At 35.9% G+C, this 25195-nt stretch overlaps 1 protein-coding gene across 1 annotated transcript in view; it reads right to left on the reverse strand.

Moving 5' to 3' along the window:
- PEX1 (peroxisomal biogenesis factor 1) overlaps positions 1–25195 on the reverse strand; it is a 53185-nt gene that overhangs the window by 11261 nt on the left and 16729 nt on the right. The window contains exons 2-21 of the mRNA XM_004676678.2: positions 23636–23779; positions 21805–21888; positions 21498–21612; positions 20659–21401; positions 18645–18764; positions 16485–16608; positions 16161–16264; positions 15249–15331; positions 13984–14116; positions 12660–12756; positions 12191–12361; positions 9769–9923; positions 8620–8809; positions 7747–7913; positions 6345–6479; positions 4216–4280; positions 2793–2935; positions 2606–2709; positions 1771–1947; positions 662–895 (exon numbers count right to left, since the gene is read on the reverse strand). Coding sequence (XP_004676735.1) covers positions 662–895; positions 1771–1947; positions 2606–2709; positions 2793–2935; positions 4216–4280; positions 6345–6479; positions 7747–7913; positions 8620–8809; positions 9769–9923; positions 12191–12361; positions 12660–12756; positions 13984–14116; positions 15249–15331; positions 16161–16264; positions 16485–16608; positions 18645–18764; positions 20659–21401; positions 21498–21612; positions 21805–21888; positions 23636–23779 — 3288 coding nt within the window. The remainder of the gene's footprint in view (positions 1–661; positions 896–1770; positions 1948–2605; positions 2710–2792; positions 2936–4215; positions 4281–6344; positions 6480–7746; positions 7914–8619; positions 8810–9768; positions 9924–12190; positions 12362–12659; positions 12757–13983; positions 14117–15248; positions 15332–16160; positions 16265–16484; positions 16609–18644; positions 18765–20658; positions 21402–21497; positions 21613–21804; positions 21889–23635; positions 23780–25195) is intronic.

Here is a 25195-nt window from a genome sequence, read left to right on the forward strand (position 1 = left end):
CCAAACCAGAACCTGTTACAGCTCTGCAACGTTCTTCACTAATGGATGGCATTATGTGACTAAGTGCTGTCATTAAGTGATACTATTAGCCAGACTGGATTTGATCGGTCCTATCCAGATAGATAACATGTCTGGAATTTTTCATGTTGTACCAAAATTCTCATTATCTTCAGCTGTTTTAGGTTATATAATTTAACATAAAATGGATCTTCTACTAAAGATACTTTAAAACTACTAATGAGGATCCTCCCTGGTGGCGCAGTGGGTTAAAGCACTGCACTAAGCTTAAGCCACTTCCTCATGAGTTCGATACCTGCCTGCCCCGGAGGTGACCACAGGCGTGGCAGATCTCTCCTGACCCGCCCGCTGCTCCCCACTCTGTCCCTGGTGAATCCTCTCACCCTCCGCATCTTTGGCCTGTACCCCAGTTCTGTATGAATAAATAAATCTTAAAAAAAAAAAAAACTACTAATGAAAGGAAATAAACCTGAAGAAATCAGAACAATTATGATCACTGCCTACTTTGACACCCTCTTGTGGCCGGCTCTAACTTAAATTCTAAAGGAATGAAAATGACTGATTCAAATAGGTTTTTTTTTTTTCTTAAATGAAAGTATAGCTTGGTATTTCAGAAATGTAAAATGACAACTGCATAAGATACCAAATCAGAAGAAGTTCCACCATTTCCAAGTTCTGATTCATAAGAACTTCCAAAGTAAAGCCGGTACATATTGAATTTTGATTCATCTGGAAGTATCTCGGACATTTCTAGAGAAACAAGGGACTGTTCTAAGCCACATTCTCCATCTCCAGCAGAATCATCAGAACCACTACTATGGTTGAGAAACACCATTGAGGACAGACTTAGGTCACTATCAGAGCTGGAACTTCCATCCTAAAAGAAAAGGATAACTAGTTGTAAATTTCTAAATAATCCACAATTCAGAAAAAAAGAAACTGATCGCCAGTACAAAGTAATGAAGGGCATTTTTAAAAGCTCTTATTCTATAATGGGCTTGAGGCATATCATAAAATTGAACTATTAAAATAAGAAAATGTAAAGATAATTTGCCAATCATCTCCCCAAAAAGTCTATAACAAAGCTTCTAGATTTTACTTTTATCTGTCTTTTGGTTCACATTTTTTCTATACTGGAATGAATTAACCATATTATATAGAGCGATTTATCATAGAGTAACTTTACCAATAAACCCTTTTTTTTGGTAATGAAAAGGGAAAAACGAGTTTGATGGCTTACAAAAATAAGTAGCAAACACTAAATACTATGTTCATCTAGGAACTTGATGTCCTGGAAGAATTCATCAACAAAATGGAGGAAAAATCAAAATGCTATACCTAGAGAGAAGGTTGCTTCTAAGGCTGAAGTACAAGATAAACCCAGTGTATTTTGTGGTCAAAGAATGAGGAGGACATTAAAAGGACCCAGGATTCATTAAAAAGAAGCTCCTGTTGGCCACAAATGAGACAATCTGATCTTCAAAATAACTTAAAAAAAAAAAAATCAAAGTACAAACTAAACCCCAATATTTTTCTGTTTATATTATTTAAATCATAATGTTTCACAGTTTAAGTAGTATCCTTCTACACTTCATAATTCTATGGAAAGCCAATAGTCCAACTAGAGAACATTTAACTGAAGCTAAATTTCTACTTAGTTTTAACTGCTAAAAAATAGGGATTTTTAAGACTCAAATTTTGTCTCTGAACTTAAGTTGCCACAGTACCTCTGTCCTCATATGTATAACTTACTGGAGGTCCACAGGACAGCAGCCTTCCATGTAAGGCCTCTAACTGGGCATTGTAAAGCAAAGCTTTCAGATCAGCTCCTGTAAAGGAGTCTGTTACCGATGCCACATATTGAAGGTCAACATCGTCAGCCAGAGGTAAAGAGTCACTGAGAACATTTAAAATTTCAAAGCGTGTCACCTGATGGAGTAAAATGAGTTGATTTAACAAATTAACAATGAACATCTTAAACTCTCATGATATTTTCTATAACTTTATATAGCTAATAAGCTTTAGAAGGAAGGTTAAGAAATGTACTACCTCTCTAAAACTTTTTCCCTAACAAATGGAACCCAATGAAAATCAATGTTCTTATCTGGTGTAAGTCATTTCTTATTCAGACAGTGCTTACTTTCTAGATTTGAGCAAGAAAGTAAAATTAAAATAACTTAGTATGTATTTTATACTTCGAATATTCAAATATTTTCTTTTACTTATTTATTAATACCTGAATTTGGGTACAAGAGTTGGAATAAAAGTGGATTAAGAACAATGAAAACCAGTATCTACAGAACCTGTCCCAATGCTCACTATTCACATACTTGATTCTCCATCAGTCTTTTGTCAGGACAATGAGTTGTGTGATCTCTGAACATAAGAATGCAGATGCATAGTACTTTACTTTAGGTTTACTACCTGTTTTCCAGCTGACCAACACTGAAATACTGTAAAGATTTTAGACTTGCATGGAAAGAGAGGCTTTATATCTAATTCAGAATTATTTTCATGGGAGATATAAAGTCCACAAGAATGTAGCATTTGTTGGATTTAGGACTCTAAGTCTGAACTTGTCACCTACCTGATCAGGAGGAGGACAGTATACACATTTATCTAGTCGACCAGGCCTGAGCAAAGCAGGGTCAATGAGGTCAGGGCGACTAGTAGCAGCCAAAACATAAACACCTGGAGGAGGAAAAAAAAGAACTTACAAAATCCTGAAGAAATTCTTTTACAACAAGACTTTCTGCATTTACAATTATTATTACCCTGTAAGCCTTCGACTCCATCCAACTGAGTCAGCAGCTGGTTAACTACTCGGTCTGTAACTCCTGTGTTATCGTGGCCTCTTCGAGGAGCAATCGATTCAAATTCATCAAAGAAAAGAATGCAAGGCTTTGCAGCCTGAGCTCTAAGAACAAAAAAAATTTCATATTTTTGAAATTGGTCTTCAGGGTTTGCCTGATACATGTATTTGGTGAATATATATATTTATTTAAATCTACTTTTTTTCTTGGTCTCAAGCTAACTACTGAAAACTGTCAATTCCCCACTACGAAGGGATTTGTAAATTCTGCTTACTATTGTGTCAATTTTTTCTTTAATATTTTAAGGTTTTCCCATTAAGTACAACAAACTTTTAGAATTTTAATATTTTCCTGGTAGATTGAACCTTTTGTCAATATGTGTTGACTTAATCCATAATAATGGCTCCCAATGGGAGGCTGATATACAAGAATTCATTTCATGTATTTTTTTTTTAAAGATTTATTTATTTATGCATACAGAACTGGGGTACAGGCCAGAGGTGCAGGGGTGGTGAGAGGCTTCACCAGAGACAGAGTGGGAGCAGAACAGGCAGATGGATGAAGTGTACTGCTGAGGGGAGCAGCGGACGGGTCAGGAGAGGTCTGCCACGCCATGTGGTCTCCTCCAGGGCAGGCGGGAATCGAACTCATGCGGAAGTGGCTTTAGCTTCTCAGTGTTGTTCTTTAACCCGCTACGCCACCAAGGAGGGCCTTCATTTCATGTATTTTTAAAAAAGATTAATTTATGCATACAGAACTGGGGTACAGGGGCAGTGAGATGATTCACCAGGGACAGAGTGAGGAGCAGAACAGGCAAATCTACTGAAATGTACTGTTGAGGAGCAGCGGGTGGGACAGGCGAGGTCTGCCACGCCATGTGGGTCAGCTCCCTGGCGGGGGATGGAATTCACACAGAAGTAGCTGTGCCTTAATCAGCTGTACCACCAGAAAGGGCCCCATTTTATATATTCTAACCACATATTTTACAATAAAATTTTAGAAGACTGAAACAAAATAGCTTTTCAATTTAAGGACGCTTAAATAACCTTTCATTATTAAAATATTAACACCTATTCTAAGTTGGTCACATGTAATCTTAATTTAGGAATGACAAATTGGAATAATTACATACTTCACATATTTACTTCAAGATTCCTTTGAGTAATCACTTCTGATGACACTTTCAACATTTATACTTACATTGTCATTTCCAAAATATTAAAAAAAATGTACTTTTAAAGAGGAATTTAGTGAATTTTAGAACCTTTGTTCTCTAGCTTATTCACATAAATCACAGGTTTCAACATCCATTCTTTAACAACAAGTGAATACCAAACAGCAGTGACTAGTCAATAATAGTCATAAGGTTACTTAAAAAACCAACCTAATAAAAATATCCCGAACTGCTTGTTCACTTGCTCCAATATATTTGCTGAGTAACTCTGGCCCCTATTAGGTAAAATTAAATTAATTAGAATTAAGATAAAATTTTAAAACAAAATATAGTTCTTATGAAGTCTAAATGCAATCATGGAAAACTTTTAATATGGTTAAAATGCAATGTGTCTTAGATATGTTTTAAAAATTAATGTGTATATTGGAATAAATAAACCAAAAATTTTATGTTTGGTATTTACCTTCATTTCATTTAAGTTCACAAACGTCACATACCCAAAAGGCCTCACCTGACGAGCCAATCTATGACCCACTCTTGTTACTCTACGCCTCCTTATCCTGCTTGTCTTCCTTCACACTACCTGAAAATGTATTATATATTTATTGCATCTCTTTACTGTTTCTCCACTCATACAGTGTAGCTCCATAAAGCCAGTTTTGTTCACTGCTGAAGTCCCAGTGCCAAAAACAGTAGCCAGTGCAAAACATGTCCTGAATAATTATTTATTTAGTAATTTTAAAAGGGGAAAAGTTCTACCACAATTTGGTGACTTGAAAAAAATACGTAATGAGACATGAAATACTAATCAAAATCTTCAGTGATGACACCAATTTATGTATACTGAATTTGAGTATGTCATCTTTCCTAAAAGTCAACTGTATGAAACTTTACTACATGTAGTAAAATCAGCCATGAGATTAGTCTCATGGCATGTTTTACATTGGCATTAAAAAAAAAAAAAAAATGAACAGGCCCCTCCCAAGTGTTCTACTATGAAACTTTACTACTGTGGAAAGCCCAATAACTGATCAAGATATGGGACCAAAATAAAGAATTTCTAATATCCAACTACCTAGATATCTACTAATATAATAGTATTTAATTAGGTTTCCTCAACATAGAACTTTTCAAGGATGGCACAAGGCAGCATGCTGGTACTAGTGAAAGGTCCCTGTGTTGGATGCATACCTCTTAAGATCCACTATGACCCACCAGATGCTCTACTTAAATCTCTTCACTGACAACTCTATAAATTGCAACTTAAATATTTATTAAAGTGGGTAAGATGTCCCATATACTCACAAGCTTTAGTCTTGAAAATAAGGTTTTTTTGAATTGTTAAAACTACATTCTGGTGACAGAAAGGAGTATGTCATCATTACCTCAGATTCCAAAAAAAGTAGGAAGTATCATGAAATTTTAGTTTTTCTCCATCATTACCAAAACACACATGTATAACCAGTTTACAAAAATATCATGTGATTAAAAAAGGTGATACATAATCCAAAGAGAAATTACTAAAGTGGCTTTCAGATAACAAACCAAGTTAAATAAGGCTTCCTTTTTTTTTTTTGAAATTCAATCACTTTTTAGGCTGCTTTTCAAGACTAATACGGCTAAGGTGCTGGAGTCGGAACTACAACATGGAGCCCAGACCGTAATGAATACCAGTAACAGAATTCTCAGTATTCCCAAAATGACCTGCTAGCACTTCCCTTAATTAACTGACTATATCTGAAAAAACTTCAGGCCCAACAAATAACCAAACCATTATAAAACCGCAGCTTTCCCCCTCAGTATGGTATCCAGTATCTAGGTTTTCTTTCTCCAAGTATAATTTGCTCTTTTATGACTACATAAAATTTGATTTACAATACGTAAAGATTTGTGTTTGTACACAAATATTTACAGCATCATTATTCATAATGGCAAAAGATGGAAACATTCCAATTATCCACCCCAGTATGCATGGACACATTATAACACATCCTTACAATAAAATATCAGTTAGCCTTCAAAAGGAATGAAGTACTGACACACACTTCAACTTAGGTAACAGTATACTAAATTAAAAGATGTCAGATGGAAAAGAGACACATTCCAGGATTCCCTTTATATGAAACATCCAGAACAGGCAAATCCATAGAGCTAGAAAGCAGATCAGGGTTGGCTGCCAGAGGATGGAAGGACAGGAAATGGGATGAAAAGTTTTGGAGCTGGAGAAGTGGTGGTCACACCACATTGTAAATGCAGTCATGCCACTGAATGGTACATTTAAAATGTTAATGATATAACTTTCATCTTAATTAAAAAGGAAAGATAAATGCAAAACATACCTTGACACTAATAAAGTTCATTCCACTCTCTCGTGCAATTACTCCAGCTAATAAGGTTTTTCCTGTTCCAGGAGGACCATACAACAATACACCTGTTCTCTGTCGTATGGGCAAATTTGCAAATAATTCTGGGTACTGAAAAATACAGAAATATGACAAAGCTCAAGTATAAAACAAATGACCAAGAGAACAAAGATCAATGTATAGAAGAAAGCATTTACTTTATAATAACTGCTACCTTTAAATTAACAGTACAATAGGATATAAAATTCCTACTTAAAATAATTTATTCACAGGAGCTACCACAAATTTTTTTCCCCCATTTGGGCTAAGAAATATGTACAAAAATGCATATAACGCAGACTCTTTCATTTTTCTTTCTTTAAAAATAAATTATAAAAGTACTATATCAATAAAATAAAAAACAACCTTTTTAACAAGTACAGCACCTTCTATTTGTATAGTTTGCAGCCAATTATGACAGCTACATGTACTCAAATATATCCAAAGAAAGTACTAGATAAGCATGTATAATAACAGCAGTAAAGTCTCCATGCTAAATAAGTGATCAACACTTTAAATTATTTCCAAACCATCTGCTTCTCACAGAGCAAGAAACATCAGGTAACCTTACTGTTAAGCAAATCTTGTCTCTACTTTTATGCCTATTTAACTCCACCTGCTGATAAAACAACTACTTCACTTCTACCTTGATCCTAATCTGAGGGACACCCCAAAGTCAGTGATTTTGCCTCTGGCTACGAATACCTGGTGCCCATCCAGCGTTTGGGATCACGGCCCAGCTGACAAGTGCCTCCATGCCCATTCTGTCACTCAACGCAGTGGTAATGAGCTGCAGGCCCCTTCTGCAGCCTCCAGTGCCTGCCACCCAGTACCTGTAGCAGAAGTCCTTATACCCATCTCCTTACTTCTTGGCCTGTGTCCTGGATTTCATGCAGTGATTTTATCTCTCAGGTCTCTAATGCAAATACTAACCCACCAATTCCCTTAACACTACCTTCTGATCTTCTATTCTTGCCCCCTCTTGATCCTGTTATCTGCCTAGACCAGTATAACTCTGCTTTTCCAGCCTACCCTGAGTATGGATATCTGGCTTAATCCATTAGCTTTATGGCCCTAGCTGACTCTTCCGCCTTTTTTTTTTCCTATTCAAATTTCAACACAAGAACTGTGAAATTCAAATAAAAAAATACTTATTATAAACTTCTATGGACAAGGAATTTTAAAAAATACTTTAAATCTATGAGAGTATCAAACTAACATTTATTTGGTAACTCAGTGAAAAACTGAGGTTAAGCAAGTCACCATAAAGCTGAAGTCAATGATTCAGTGGGTTTTTTTTTTTTTTTTGAGAGCAAACAGTTCCTTTTTTTTAAGGTACCTTAGCTGGTAACTGGATAGTATCCACGAGTATCTGCCGAACTTCATGTAATCCACCAATCTTATCCCAGCTCAGGTCCCTAGGCTTATGCAGGTTAACGTTTCGTAGAGATGCAGGAATAAATCCTTGGAGAGCCTTTTGGAAGTCTAATGTTGTTAAAACTAATTCTGTTTAAAAGTAAACAAAACTTTTTTAGAAATCTAACTGTACAAGAACTTTTTAAAAGATGTATTTATTTACACATACAAGAGCTAGGGTGTAGGACAGAGATATGGGGCACTGAAAGGATTCACCAGAGACAGAGTGAGGAGCAGAACAGGAGGACTGACTGAAATACACTGCTGAGGGGAGCAGTGGACCAGACAAGAGATGTCTGCTGTGCCATGTGGGTCACCTCCCTGGCTGGGGATAGAATTTGTACTGTAGTGGCTGCAGATAGCTTCACAGTGCTGAGACTTAACCCCTTGCACCACCAGGGAGGAAAGTGTATTGGAATTTTCATAACATGACCTCATCTCAGCTAGAGAGGTCATATTCTACTCAAATACTTACTTTTGGAAAGCAAAAAAGATTTTAAGTTTTGATTTTTTTTTTAAAGATTTATTTATTCATGCAGAACTGGGGTATAAGCCAGAGATGCGGAGGGTGAGAGGCTTCACCAGAGACAGAGTGGGGAGCAGAACAGGCCGACTGAATGATGAAGTACACTGCTGAGGGGAGCAGTAGGCGGGTCAGGAGAAGTCTGCTGCGCCATGTGGATCTCCTCCAGGGCCAGGGGTCTAATTCGCACTGAAGCAGCTGTGGCCAGCTTGCCGTGCTGCGTCCTAACACGCTGCGCCACCAGGGAGTGCTCAAGTTTAATGGTGCACATACCTTCCCTGGTAGATATATTCTGATGAGAAAGGTGAGAATGTATGGCTCGATCCACAAGGACTGTAAAATCTCTAGCCACAAACCCTTCTGTTTCTTTAGCTATACGTTGCAGGTCAAGATCAGTAAACTGGTTTATATCACAGCCCAGTTTGTTTTTTATTACATTATACAGAATTTCACTTCTTTGCTCCTAAAGAAAAGAAATTAAAATTTCTTATTTTACTTAACTATAAATTCTAATATGTATCAATAAAAATCAAGGTGACATAATACATAGCGAAAGAAAGACCAGTGGTGTCTGAGGGAAGGACAGCGGGAAACTTCTAGAAGTAATGGAATACACAGTGAAACTGAGATGGTGGTATCATGGTGGACATATACATTTGTTAAAACTGGTCAAATTGTACACTTAAATAGTGGCTTTATAGGTGTACTTTTGTTCTTCAATAACTTATTTAGCACAAGGTATGAATATGTATGATAGCTTCTAGGCGAAACTTTTAAACAAAAAACTTAAATGTGCCTGATGCCCTGGAACACACTTCTTTGAGCTCTGTGCCACATAAGCATCAATCCCCAGAGGGGACTATGTGTTGGTTAAAAAAAAAAAAAAAAGTTTACCAAATTTTTAAGACATCTATTTACATTTCTCTCTATTCTTTCTCATTAACAAAAAATACTAAAATCACTAGGTGAGTTGATAGATGTGTTAACTTGATTTTTGGTAAATACTTCACAATATATGTTTATCAATTTATCAAGTTAGACACTTTAAATGTACACAATTTCATTTGTCAATTTTGCCTCAATAAAGCTGAAAAAAAAAAAGTTCCTTGACTTATTCATAGATTTCACCAATGGCAAGTGAAGCAGTTTAGAATCTTTAGGGCTTCTTTCTTTGTAAAGAAATTAAAAATAAACTTTATTAAAGAAGGAAAGTTTTTTCAAAATGCTATTTCTTGGAAAATACACAGTAGTATTTCAGATGGTTATAAAAGAAAATTGTGTACCTAGTGTAACATCCACATGTCAACTTTTTAAACATCCTTAGACCACTTACATAAACAAATTTAAAGCCATAAATCATTAATAAAAGATAATTTCTATAAAGAGGACATACTTCAAAAATTTTTACAAGTAGTGTGTTACCTGATCAGGTGGCTGAATATGTTGGATACACTGAAATATGTGAACTCCTTGAGCTGAAACAAGTAGAGGATGTAGAGAATGTTGAGATTGGCTTGTAGCAATCAGTGCAACCAAGCTTCCCATGGAAATAAATTCTTTCAGTACATCATTCAAAGCTAGAATTAAACAATTCAGGGTAAAAGCTTAGTAAATATAAACATGAAATTGCAAAATTATATATTCATCAAAAAATCATCTAGAATTGACGGTAAGGATGACTTTTTATTTTAAAAATTAAATTTTTATTCCTTATTTATCACAGAGCTAATATTGGTCAGCCTATAATCAACCTGATGGAGGCAATACAAACTCTGTAATTCAGAGCACTGGCTAGAGAGGTTCCTACTCTGGATCTTATAAATCAGAAAGAATCTCAAATATTATAGAAGGGTGATGAATTTCCGTATTGTGTTCTATTAATTCTTTTGTTTTTTTTTTTTTAAGATTTATTTATTTATGCACACAGAAGTGAGGTGCAGACCAAAGGTACAGGGGCAGTGGGAAGATTCACCAGAGAGAGAGCTGGGAGTAGAACAGGCAGAATGATGAAGTACGCTGCTGAGGGGAGCAGAGTGGGTGATATAGGAGAGATCTGCTGCGCCATGTGGGTCACCTCTGGGGCCGGGGACCAAACTTGCAGAGGTGGCTGCAGCTAGCTTATAATGCTGTGCTTTAACCCGCTGTGCCACCAGGGAGGGCCCTGTGTTCTGTTAAATTAAATACAGCATATATTCCTATGACTACCTGAACAATCTCTTTCTACCCAAAATATAGCAGTTTGGTTGGTATGAGAAGGATGGGGTGGAAATAGGCATTAAAAATATGTATCTGGGGCCCTCCCTGGTGGCGCAGCGGGTTAAAGCACTGCACTGAGAAGCTAAAGCCACTTCCACATGAGTTCAATTCCCGCCTGCCCCAGAGGTGGCCACATGGCGTGGCAGACCTCTCCTGACCCGCCCGCTGCTCCCCTCAGCAGTGTACTTCGTTGATCTGCCTGTTTTGCTCCCCACTCTGTCTCTGGTGAAGCCTCTCACCGCCCCGAGCCTCTGGCCTGTACCCCAGTTCTGTATGCATAAATAAATCTTTAAAAAAAAAGTGTATCTGGCCCTCCCTGGTGGCGCAGCGGGTTAAAGCGCAGCACTGAGAATCTGAAGCCACTTCCGCATGAGTTCGATTCCCGCCTGCCGCCTGCCCCGGAGGAGACCACATGGCGAGCCAGATCTCTCCTGACCCGCCCGCTGCTTCCCTCAGCAGTGTACTTCGTCAATCTGCCTGTTCTGCTCCCCACTCTGTCTCTGGTGAAGCCTCTCACCGCCCCTGAGCCTCTGGCCTGTACCCCAGTTCTGTATGAATAAATAAATAAATCTTTAAAAAAAAAAAAAAAAGTGTATCTGACTACCAACCTAGAAATTTGAAGCATTCTCTTAAAACACTAATAAGTCTTGCAGATGCTGTTAAGATTCAAAATTTGAAATCAACTGTAGTTTATAATATAACCCAAGCCACCACAGTTGCATTCTGTAATCTATTTCAGCTTCCAATGATCTTGGAGCAGCCAAATCATCCAGCTGCCAAATCATCCAGCTGCCCCCTCACCATAATCTTCTCAAACTGTAAGCTCCGGTCTGTGGAATATTCCCTATCATTATTGTCTGTACATCGATGCCTTTGCCTATGGAACACACTTACCTTGCTTCTTCATTAGCAGAAAGCTGCTTCACAATTTCTCCTCCATCAAAACTGATCTCATCAACTCAAAAAAGCCTTCCCTGATAGATGCGCACCCCTAAAACTATCTATCACAGCCTAGGGACAATGTGAGCATAACCTATCCTACCGCCTCCTAGTGTGTCAGCCTGGTCAAGTTAGGCTTTTTGAAAATTCATTTAGTCACCTGTAAAACCAGAAGAGTACCTGGATATAGAGTACAAAGCAATTTCTAGCCCAGAGAAGACACCCAACACAGAAGAGCTATCATTATTATAGCCATATTTAGTGCTAAAAATGTGTTTACTTCTATTTAGTGCTAAAAATGTGTTTACTTCTCTTCAATCATCTAGACTTTGAGAATACAGACTGTGCAAAAGTATGAATGAATAAATCTGTATAACTGAAGCATAAACCTGTATAACTGAACAATTTCTACAAAGTTTAGGAAAAAAGTCCTAAAAAGACTAATAATAAAATTGTAAAATTTTCACACTGCTCTTACCCTAACCAAATTTGCTGCAATAAAGGAGATCTGAAGAATGCTACAGAGGCCTCAAAAGCAACACAAAATAGGTTAAATTGTATTCCCCGATGAGAGAAGATTTACCATCACGATTACAAATGCTGTCTGACAAAAGGAAAAAAGCCGCAAGTCAGTGAGCAGATGTGTTACCACATGCCAGCCTTTGGCTCTGCACAGCATCAGGACCACGCTCTTGTTCCGGGAGAGCAGGCAGGCCAGCAAGGAGATCCAGGTCATCCAACATAACGACAGACGGCTGCCTCCATGCTGCCTCTGAGAAAGCTGCCTCTAGGGCTTTCTGTATGTTTTCAAGCCTTTTTCCTTAATTTTGAAGACATGAAATGATTTTTAATGTTATTCAGTTCAGGTTGCCTTTATGAAAGCATTACAGTTCTATACGGATTTAACACTGAAAATTCAATCGCTATTTTAATATACCAACCACTGTAATTTTTTTTTTTATCATTTACACAGCTTCCGAGGATATAGTAAAGTGCTCAATTCCATAAAACTGAAGAAATAAACATGCAATAAATTCTGAATTTATTTATACTTACCCTTATTCCATAGAGAATTTCAGATGATTTATAACAAAATAGAGTATTAATCATATTCATACCTCGTAAGACCTTACAGTCTACTATCTCCACATAGGCATCGAATATGTCAAATGCTTCTTTACAGATTGCCTTGGCTAAAGTTGATTTTCCACATCCCTAGAAAAAAAATTGCTTCTTAAGAATTCTCAGTCAAGTCAGTCACAGAACTGTGGCAACCAGCAAGATTCGGTCTCATCAATTAAGTAGATATTCTAAAATGTTTGATGTCAATTATATCTCAATAAAATGTGTGGGGGGTAATAAATCCCTTAAACTCTAGACCACATTATGAGGGCTGACATTGTGACATTCAGAAGGAGTAAATATCTGGATTCAGGAGGTTCTAAGATGGCACTGCAGGATGACTGGAAAAGAATTATTTTCTAGCCACTCAAGAAATAATTCTTAAGACATGATTTTTAATGTTATTCAGTGATGGGAAAGTTCAGTTTGCCTTTATGAAAGCATTACAATTCTATACTGATTTAACACCCTAGAACTTTTCTTATAAGCTGCTAGAAGTTAGCTGAATCCTATGTTTATTAATTGTGCATGGATTGTACAAAACAAATTAGATGTTTACATTCTATTTGTTGATTGAAACAGTCAAGATTTAAATCTTTTACCTTTAAAAATGCTTCTGGGCCCTCCCTGGTGGCGTAGCAGGTTAAAACACAACACTAAGAAGCTAAAGCCACTTCAGCATGAGTTTGATCCCTGCCCTGAGGTGATCCACATGGCGTGGCAGACCTCTCCTGATCCACCCGCTGCTCCCCTCAGCAGTGTACTTTGTCGATCTGCCTGTTCTGCTCCCCACTCTCACTGGCCCTGTACCTCTGGCTTGTACTCCAGTTCTGTATGCATAAATAAATAAATCTTTAAAAAAAAATGCTTCATTTTATTTGTGCTATACAAAATAATTTTTCTGGGAAAAAATTATTACACACCTCCCTATTATCTTAAATTAACATTAGCTTTAAAAAAAAAAACTTATTTATGTATATAAGAGCTCAGGCACAGGCCAGAAATGCAGGGTTGGAGGGGAGAGAGGATTCACCAGAGACAGGGAGGGGAGCAATACCACTCATAAACTTAGATACAAGAATCCTCAGCCAGACATTAGCAAACAGAACTCAACCAAATATAAAAAGAATAAAACACCTGGATAAAATAGAATTTACTACAGGTATGCAAGACTTATTCACCATACAGAAAGCCTGTCAACACCCTAAAAAAATAACCATAGTCATATAAATTAATACATATAATAGATGACCAAACCCAAAAAGGAAGGAATTAGAAGTTACTAGTTAGTGAATACAAGCACATTTAAACCACACATACTTTTTCTCCTGTGAGCAAAAGGGCCCCATTCCTCAGTCCTGCCACAAGGGCCATCAGCTGCCGAGACAAAGGCCGTCCCAAGAGGCTATGAGTGATATGCTCCATGGAGGAAGTGCCTAAGATACTCACTCCTCTGCAAAATAAATTGTAATATGATAAAACAGTGAAGCAGGGTAAAATTTAGCTGTACAACATTCTGAAACTTCCCTTCCCAGACTAATTAATGATTTTTGAAAGAGTAAAGTATTGAACATTCTCCCTCATTTGAAAGAGTATTGATATCAAATTGGTTAAAATTAATTGTATCTCTTTCAAACATGTGCTGTAACAAAACTTCTGCCCTGATAAACACTCTCCCAGGAATTTGTCATAACACACAAATTCCCCTTACAAAATGATTTTTGGTTAGATAATCAATATAATCATGAATGGGAACTTTTGAAATGGTAACAATAACTGGACTTATTTCCTCTTTTAACAGTATATTTCAAATTCACTTTTAAGCTGTGGATTACACAAACATGAACTTTAATCTACCTTCCTTATTGACTTATTGCTGCTAACAGAAAAAAAATCATAAATTTCTAAAATTAGAGTTTATACTAAAAAGACTTTATATATGCTTGTGGCATATTTAAACATTGTTGCTTTATAGCTTAATCGTTTCAGTGAACATTTAAAGATTATACACAACTTATTATAGGAAAGCAAGTCACTACTGCTATCTCTGCCAAAACCTCTATGAAGAATTCTAAGAGGTAATGTTGACATGAGAGTCTCATACTTCCTTTATTAAAGATAAAGAACATTAGAGGAGGTTCTTTCAGATTTTTGTCTCATAAATTGAGAAAAGCTCAATCCCAATTATACACTGACAAAAGTGAAGGAATAACTTAATTTGAAATATTTTTCACATTCAATTAATATTTTTAGATTTGATTGAAAAAAATGTTTATTGTTCTAAGAATTATGATTTTATTCAAGCACAATTGATCCAGGTCATTCTTGTTGATTTCTTCTCACAAATAAATTATCAAAGAAAACTTCAAAATAATCTTCAGACTTAGTTACCTAAGAGGACAAGGCGGTGGGAAGAAACCAAAGCATGGGAGGAAAGAGGGGATTTGAAAAAGTATCTACTAATGATTAGTGAAACTGTTCACTGACTGTAACACCTACTTAAATATTTATACATAAAAACCCTGCCAGAGAAAACTGTGAAGACATGTCTCTAAACATGCTAGAGTTTGGCTGTAACTTCTTACCCCAAGCAGTTCAGCTTTAAAAAAGGAAGAGTAAAGTCAATTTCCTCACTGTTTTCTTCTTTTACCATAGGATCTAGAAGGACCTATAGTAGCAAGGAAAAATCAGATTTACATTTCAAAGTGATATCTTTTTCCTGTTTTTTCTGGCCCCAGGAAACTGATTTGCTGATTCTGTTACACCAAAAAAGAAGATACATTGTGCATGCAAGATTATTCCTTTAAAATAGTCTTGACAACAATAATTGTTCATCCAAGAAACCTATTTATGGTCAATTAGCAATAAAGAATTTCTTCTCTTTAAAACATTTTATAGATATAGCCATTTACAATTTGATATGTGTCACTTTTACAATCACAACTCTTCTATATGAACCCTCTGAATGATATTCCTTCAACTGTCTTAAACACTGTTCCAAACCAATGAAATTCAAAATAACTACAGCATCCTCAATTCTATAATCACAACTGTGAATATCTTAATTAAAACACTATGTTCTAAAAAGACCACTTCTAAAATATTTCTAGAAGAAAAGTGATGGGAAAATATTTGTGAAGAATTGAGAATTTAAGAATTGCCAAAATATGGGTTGTGACGCAAAACTGCAGATAAAAATAGGAATGTTTTAAAAATCCTAACTTTTCCTTTGTTTTAATACTAGAAGAATTTTAAATCATGATCTATTTGCCAATTAACATATCCCTGAAACTTAATAGTGTTGACACAGTAATTTTTAAATTCAGGATAAATATTATTAGATAACAATATTACAGAACAAAATATTTTAAATTAAGTTATTCCTCACTCTTCCAACCCCAGTTCTAATGCATATTATAATGTAAGGTATTACAGGTAAAGTCAGACTTTGCTCACATGTGACATATTTCATTAAATATTCAGTTGCATGTAATTACTTGTATTGTGGTCTTCTGTAGCAGATTGGTACTCAACAGATAAATATTTTTTTCTTTTCCTTCTTCCAAAGAATGGGCTATATTCAGAGAAAACTCTTTCAACGCTATTGAAAAGTAATAAATGCAGAATTAGTACTGAAGTTGAGATGCAATAATTTAAGATTTTAAATATCAAATTTACTAAAATTGCAATAACGGCATTTTTGATATGTAAAATTTACTGTTTATCATTTTTTATTTCTTGTTCACAGATAATTTGGAAAAACACAAATATTTTGTGTCTTTTCAATAGGAAAAATACCAAAGTAAATAAAATTCACCTACCATTTTTAATTCTAAGCTTAATCGATTCTTCCTCTGATATTATCAGAGGAAGTGTGACAGTGGTAGACTGCTGTAACCATGAATAGAACACCGTTTTTATATCTTCTTCACTTATGTCTTTAGGCTGCCAAAGAAAAGAACAGTAACTAATGGTCCTAGTAACTAACCTCAACATTCCTATTTTAACACCTTATCTTACAAACCTTACCAAACAAGCTCAGTGACAGATGTTCACATTCTATAGGCAAAGATTCTGGATTTGACATTCAAGTACAATGAGTAGTACAATGAGTAGCATGAAGACACATTTACTAAGTAGCAAAGTCAAACATTCTTTTTCTCTGTGTCAAGTAATATATATAACACTTTACTTCAACTGATAGTCACTGGATCAATTCTGCCTTCCCTCTCAACTACAGAGGCGGAGAAAAAAAACTTCTCAAATCCCAGCTTGGAGCTGTATATATGTACATATGGATGCACGCTAGCCAACCCCTAGGAAGGATTCTCGTAACTAAAAGTTAAAGAAATCTTGCAAGGAGAATCTGCCTTGTGCCTTTCCTTTGTGGAATGTAGATGTGGTGGCTAGTTGTAAATCAAACATCTTACATCTAAGAGCAGGAGAGTCATAAGCTAAGGATGGCTGATGAAAAAGTACAAGGAAGCCTAGATCCTCACTTAACCACCTCTGAATTCTCCAAAGTTCTTTGCACACAGAAAAACAAATCCATTATATTTGCAAGTGACTTTTTATTCTATTAAGTTGTTACAGTGCTGATATGCTCAATGAATGTTAATATTGTTTGAAAAGGTATGAAGAACTGAGAAAAACATTGCTAATTTTTAAAGATGTAACTTAAAATTGTGTTGAACCTATTTGAAATTAAAAATAGGGGTAACAAAAATTCAGAGGAAAAATTATATTTGCAAAGGAAGATAGTTCTCTGTTCTGTTACATCTCAAACAGATCCATTATTGTTCTCTCTTGTTTGGGAATCAAGCTAGAATATCAAGACCAGAAAGTTATGACAAAATTGAGATATTATACACTCCCATGCCAATGTATCAAGTGTTTAGTGAAATATTGTTAAGGAAGTGCATTTATTCAATTTTTTTTCCTCTTCACCACTCATATAAGTTATCTTATCTGAAGTTACATAAACTAGAAAGCTCTGCTCAATTGCTTCTTCTATAACATACTGACCACCATGATGTCCTTGGAGATCCTAGAGTACCACCTAAATTATCAGAGAAGCATTAAACGCTTGGAATTTTAGAAGCACACAGTACAATAATTTTTTCATATTGTACTGGCAACCCAAACTGGAACTGATAATACACTAGTAAAAGGATTTTTAAAGTTTACTTAATCCTTCACTTCCTGCTATACCATGTAACAACAACAAAAAACAGAATAGAAAAGTAAAAGAGACTTGCACTCTTTTAGGTTATAATACTAATACTATAAACATTAGAAACAACATGCAAGATTTTTTAAAATTATATGGATGCAGCAAAAAATATCAATTTCTCAAAAGTCATAATTACCCATAGTTGTACTGTTATATCATACATATATAAAACGTACATCACATATTCTTGGTTTCTCAAAAAGTTAAATGCAGAACTACCAAGACTCAGTAATCCCATTCCTACTATGGAATCGAAAAGATAACTTATATACCAACATTCAAAGCAGCATTATTTACAACAGGCAAAAGGAAAAAGCCAGGTGTTCATCAACAGATGAACAGTTAAGCAAAATGTGATACATAAAACTGGAATATTTAGTTATAAATAAGAATGAAGATCGAATATATGTTACAACATGAATGTACCAAGAAAATGCTACATGAAATAAGTCAGACACCAAGATTAAACATTATCAGAGGCTGGGGGAGTAAGGAGTTATTTATGGGCAGAGTTTCTTCATCAGTAAGTTTTGGAACCAATGGTGATGGTTGCCTAACATTATGAATGTAATTAACATGACTAAATTACACTTCAAAATGGTTAAAACATTTTATTAAATATATATTTTACCACAACTAAAAACTGTTTTGCCTTTCTATCAAAAAGGAAATACAACATTCTTATAACTAAAGTAACTAGAATTTTACAACACATCTAAAGCAATTGTAATAAATAAATTGAACTCACTAAGTTTTCTCTAGGTTGCAATTTTAGAGATCTTGGAATTTTAGGGATAACTTCCACTGGAGTTATTCTGACTACTGAATGCATTTCTATCTTTAGTCTCTTCCTCAGGTCATCTGGAATCTAAAATTTAAAAATAAACAATAATGTAAAAATGTTCAAAGTTTCATTAAAAAATACTCCACAACATAAACATTATTATCTATGAATTCAGGTGAAATGATAGAAGCTATCACAATTCATAGTATAAACAAATGGACATTGCAGAACCAGAGGTATAGTCACACTACAAACATTTTCAGTTTTCCCCTTCATTTCTTTTGACACTCTCTTTGGAATGTGACCAATCGATTCTGACATTCAAGTTAAGGTATCTCAGTGGGTAGATACCTCTGAGGGTATCTCAGTGGCAACTACTGCCACTTCACATTGCCCAGTGGCTCTCACCCTGCAGAGTGGGAAGCAGAAACTCCTGCAATCTGATATGCACCCCAGGACTTTACCAACAGCACTACAAAAAGGAATCCTAATGTGGAATCATTAATAGAAACAGATACAACATAACAAGTTCAGCATAAGGCATAGGGATTTTGAAGATACAGTGGGATCGCCTAAACTAAGAGTTTACAGTTAAAACAATGAAGCAATGGTCTAGAGTTTTAGAAAATGATGCAGCACTATGAAGTTACCCACAGCCACTGCAGTATGAGTTTGATCCCCTGCCAGGGAGCTGACCCACATGGTGCGGCACTGACTCTCTAAGTCTCCGCTGCTGCTCCCCTCAGCAGTGTACTTGGTCAATCTGTCTGTTCTGCTTTCTACTCTGTCTCCAGTGAAGCCTCTTGCCACCCCTGCCCTGCATCTCTGGCCTACATTCAGCTCTTGTATACATAAATTTGCTTCTGAATATACAGCTAGGCTAGAGCCCGCTATCATAATTTTATGAATGTCTGATATTATTTGAATCTTTCAGTCCTTCAAAAAGCTTTCAATGTTTAATTTACATTTTGTTAATATTTTAAAAATACACATGTGCTTAATTATTAAAATTAATTTACTGAAGTAATACTGTATTACAACAGTATATAAGTTCCAGGTATGCATCATTGAAAATCAACATGTATATATATTATGTACATGATTAAAAATCCAAACATTTTCAGACTTTTGAAGATCTAGTATCTGCTATCAGTTTAATTTCTTCCCTTTATCACCTTGAGGTATCACTTCACAATGGTTTAAAATTAGGCTCAAATAAATAGGGCTGGTGACTCATTTCACATAAATTTAGCACTAATGTTTGAGGTCAAGATGAGAAGATGGAACACTAGCTACTCTACTTCTCACAGTTGCACCCAGGTGAAAAAGCTGGTACCAGCAGGGCAGGCAGTTTCTGGATACAACCCAATGCAGGTGTTGTGACAGCCCAGAAGAAGGTCTCATCTCACACTGGATCTCTCCCACACTGGGCATTTACCCCAACATATAACAAGTCCTTCATTTTCAAGAACTTTAGAACAAGCCAGCTGCCTTGGATTTGAATCCTACTTCTACGTATCAGCTATGTAACCTCAGGCTGGGGGGTTTTACCCAAGTTTACACTTGTCCAAGTTCATTTAATCAGAAAGTACACACTCTTTTCTAAAACAAGGAGTTTCCCCTAAAATCAGACTCATTACTTTACTATATTGATTTTTTTTTAAGATTTATTTATTTATTCACACAGAACTGGGGTACAGGCCAGAGATGCGGAGGGTGAGAGGATTCACCAGAGACAGAGTGGGGTGCAGAACAGGCAGATAGACCAAGTACACTGCTGAGGGGAGCAGCGGGCGGGTCAGGAGAGGTCTGCCGCGCCCTGTGGTCACTTCTGGGGCAGGCGGGGATGGAACTCATGCAGAAGTGGCTTAAGCTTCTTTGTGCTGTGCTTTAACCCGCTGCGCCACCAAGGAGGGCCACTATATTGATTTTAAGCGACATAAAATCACTTCCCCTTTATTATAAAATTTATACTAACCCAGACTTTCCCAAGATGGAGCGCTTCTACATTTTTGATGTATTTTAGGGCATTCTTCAATTCCTCAAGTCCATTCCAGACTATCTTTACCACACAGGCCTTACCAGCTTCTTGATGATGGTCTGGGCTAATCTGTTTCTGATCCAGTGGTTCTGATATCTGTTTCTCTTTTTCAGGTGGCATGGCATTTCGCTTTGCTTTACTGTGCTGCTGCTTTGGAGAATACAGCTTAACTAGCTTTCCATATGTCACAGTAAACCCAGGCTCCATATCGAAATACTCCTGGTCCCATGGAAATACATGAATGGCATGGTGTTTGTTAAAGACAGAGGCATTATGTACACTGGGAGGCTGCAATCTGCATACTCTGAAAATATTGTCTATAGGTACAACTTCTGATTGTATGTTTTTGAATGCACTGATTTCAGTTAAACCCCAGGATGTCTTTTGTTTCTTGTCAGACCCAAAAGAAAAAACGCCTTCTATCATATTCCATAAGCGTGATATGGTTGATGAGTCAGTTGTGACCTCTGAATTTGTTTCAGTGACTCCTGAAGCTGACTGAAGTTGCTTGGTTTGAAATTCATTTGTCAACTGCTTTTGGACTCCGTATTTATGAAGTTGTTCACGTGCACTATCTGCTTTTGAATATGTATTCTCTTTGAATTGGCGAGTCTTTGGCTGAATTAGGAGTTTGGTGTCAGTTTCCAGTCTTCCAAATGTAGCAGCTGGTACTAGTGCAACTATGTGAAAAACAAAGGTCATTACTCCATGTTCACCTCCACTTAGAACTCCATGCTATGCCATAGAGAATAATGACACAATTACCATATACCTACCAATCTGGATAAACACATAAGTTTGGTGATCAACCCATATAGGAAAAATGGCTTTTGGAAAAACTATTCGGATTTGATCTAAAAGATGATGTTCAAGAGAAGCAGCATGCAGCTCCTAGAACCAACAAACAAAACAATCAATTCACTTTACATTTTGTTCATTTCCTGTCTAACAAGGAAGTCTCAATTCACTACTCAAATCAACTCAGGAAATATAAAGAAGCTCTAAAAGAGTGAACATAAAGACACTGATATCTTGAAGGAGGTTAACCTTATAATGGGATAGTTCTCATTTTGTTTTCTTTACCAGTATCTCCCAATCATCTGCTGAGAGGGGTTCCACCTCAACTTGCTGGCAAGAAACCACATGGGAACATGGCCTGAGAAACACCTGTTAGAAATTTAAAATGTAAAGTTATGTTTACAATATATATATATTTATCTCTAGAAAATAAATAGTTCTTCTCTTTAGATATGTAATTAGGAGTGTAGTCGGGGAAATGAGGGAGGTCTGTCCTTCATTTGAAAATTAAACATTTATTCTTAGCTAGATCTTGACAAAGTCGGCATTCTAGGAAAAATGATCTAATTGGAGAATAAAGGAAAATACATCCCTTTATTCGTTTTTAAAAATAGGACAAAAATATCTTGTAAAAAAAAGACTAAATGTCATCAAATCATGGCTTGATATAGTATTATACTATTTCTAAAGCAACTATTAGCTTTATAGCTAACTTCAAGCCATGCCACTTCTAGAAAAGCAAAAAACACATTGAAATAGCAATTACTTAACTTAGGCATATATAATTCTTTACAGTTAAGAGTACAGTAAAACAAATGTTCAGATGTAAATCAAGTGCTGTACCACCTCAACTTTATTTCCTTTTCTATAGACATCTCTAGGGGTTAGAGAGTAAATCCAAAGCCACTGAGGGGAGGAAACAAGGTCAGTCAGTCCATTTTCTGCTCCTATCTTGATAATCTAGGTGACAGGGCCATAGCAGTCTTGCTCAAATAAGAGATTGCAGAAAATCAGGTAAAAGTTCACTTGGAAGCTAAAGTGAATTACACAGAAAAGACTTATTGTTTACAGACCTGACTTATATATCAAGATCAGGAATAGGAAGCTGGTGTTTCCCACAGGAAAGTGCCATGTACTCAAAGAGAACAGTTTTTCAATCCTGAGCAAAACATTCCATTTCCCTAGGTCTGTAGAGTAAGACAATAAAGCTAGTGTTTTCTAAAGTCACTCTGGTACTAAAGTTTCAACATTCTAAAAAATATATAGGGCAAAGAACTAGTACTAGGCCTATGAATTTCTCATCAGTGGCCTTAACACTGTTTACTGTTGTGGGAAATAGATAAAACAATTTACACCCATTTATCGCATTTTAATGTGTAACCCCCTAGGCTCGGCAACTCAACTTTTAATATTATTTTCTATATACAGAGAAACAATTGTTTCTAATATGTGGAAATGTATCTCTGATATATCTTGTGGGGGAAAACTGCAGAAAATACATATACTCTTATTCTTTGAGTACTAACAGTCTAGTAAGATCCCAACAAACAGAAAATATTCATTCTAAACCTAGAGTATAGAAAAGGGAACGTATTTTTTATTTCAATTATAAAGCATTCATAATAAGTATGTATTAATTGTATAGTTTAAAATATTAAACAAACTGATGAGTACATAAAATAAAAAGAAACATGAGTCCTTAAGCTTTAAAATTTATCATCTAAACAATTAAATTCACAAAGACAGAAAAAGAACAACCCTCTTTTAAAGAATTTTTTTTAATTAGGTATGACCTTGAAAGGTTAGAACACTACTCAGAAACAGTGAAATCTCAATAATAGTAAGGAAAATTCAATTCCTAATTGAAAGTGCATAAAAACAAAGCTAAGGAAACTGTAAGATGAGTAAAATTAGTAGTAGTATACAAAATCAAATAGGGAGCATGGCAGACTACAAGGTAACGATTTAACAATGGAGTATGGAGTCAATATCCCACACTGATTAAAGCAGAATCCAACTTAGGTGCTATCCCACCTCCAAGAAAAAACCTGAAGATTTTATTTTCATTGTTAATATTATTTCAAGAAAAAGTACCATTTTCACATTTTGTGTTTACCTGTTCTCCATTTGAGAGTCCAAGTTTTTGACCAACTTGTCTGTTAATTTCAGCCACATTTTCCCCTTGATCCTTAAAATGTCTGCCTTCTACCCAGCTCAAGAACGCAGGCTGATGACCCCAGGCAATTTCTATTGCTTGATTCTGTTTATTAAAGAAATATAAAATGGAAAAAAGGTTTAAGATTTTATATTATTTTCAGGATTTACATAAACAAATAATTATTGCAATTAGCAGATACAAGAACAGTTCTGATAGCTCTCTGTCATCCACATTTGTCATAGCATTTTAAAAAGCTATAATCATTTCCAACATCTAACACTGGCAATGCTGACTGAAACCAGTATCATTATTTCTTATGATGGCATTATACTACACTTGATCTTAGCCAAAAGACACCACACATCAAACAATATGATGACATTATAAATGGTCTTGACCATTCTTGATTCAAAATGTCAGTAAGTAGCCAAGCAACTTACACAGCTTTGAGGTAGATAAATACATGCAGTTTGTGCATTTTTTTGAGAAGTTATTCAAAGAAAAAAAACTACATCAGAAAATATCTGCAGTATTTTCCATAATAGTGAAAACTCAGGAATGACTAACTTGTTTATCATTTAGTAAAATCATTAAATAAGCTACAAATTTACTATTTTAGTAAGGTATGAGTCAATTAAGTAGAAACATCAGGGTTGTAAAAATGTAACAGTACAGTTATATAAATATGTAATTTTGTAGCTAAGTTCTAAAAAACATTGTTTTCAACTATTTAAGAACTACAAATTTACTTTAGAAACCCTGTAGAATATATAAATTTGGATGGAAAACAAAATGAATTACTGTATTCCCTCCACAAAAAGATAACCACATGAATAATTTGTCTGATTTCTGCTAATCCCTTTTCTATGTACAATTTTATTATAGTCACAATCTTAGCATATTTTCCTCTCATTTAACATTGTATCATGGCAATTTTATCATGCCATTTTTAATAAAAATCAAGAACTTCATTAATAGCCATGAACACTTATCTCAGGTAGTTTTATTATATTCATTTGTTATGTCAAAATTAATTCACTAAACTTACTCTTTGGATTCCACCAATAATACAATAGTATAAAAAAATACTTGGCACATAGAAAGATCAAGCTCCTGTGTCTTGCCAATAGAGCCTCAGTCTTCCCATGGAAACCTAGAATTAAGGTTGGTGGCCACTAATGCAGAGAAGGAGCAGGAGGAAGCCAAAGGAGCAAGATGGGGAGAGTAGCTATCTCAGCCAGCAGAACTGAACGACCTGGGGGTGAATCAAACCAGCCACAACAGGGCACCCCTGAACATTGTAAGATTCCCTGGAGGAACTTTGCTGGCACTAGAGTGGGTGCTAATCTGAACTGGGGCAGTGGGAACTCTGTGGCCACAGGCCCAGGAAATCAGGAATTCCTCAGTTAGCTCAGGGGCTCTAAAGCTCCCTCCTCCTCTCCCTCACAGAGATATTAAAGAGAGGATAAGATCCCATGGACCAGTAGCCTTGTCCAGCTTACTCCCTGCTCTCCCACT

This window comes from Condylura cristata, unplaced genomic scaffold (assembly GCF_000260355.1).
Source record: "Condylura cristata isolate star-nosed mole 26May11 unplaced genomic scaffold, ConCri1.0 scaffold00005, whole genome shotgun sequence".
Taxonomy (NCBI): Eukaryota; Metazoa; Chordata; class Mammalia; order Eulipotyphla; family Talpidae; genus Condylura; species Condylura cristata.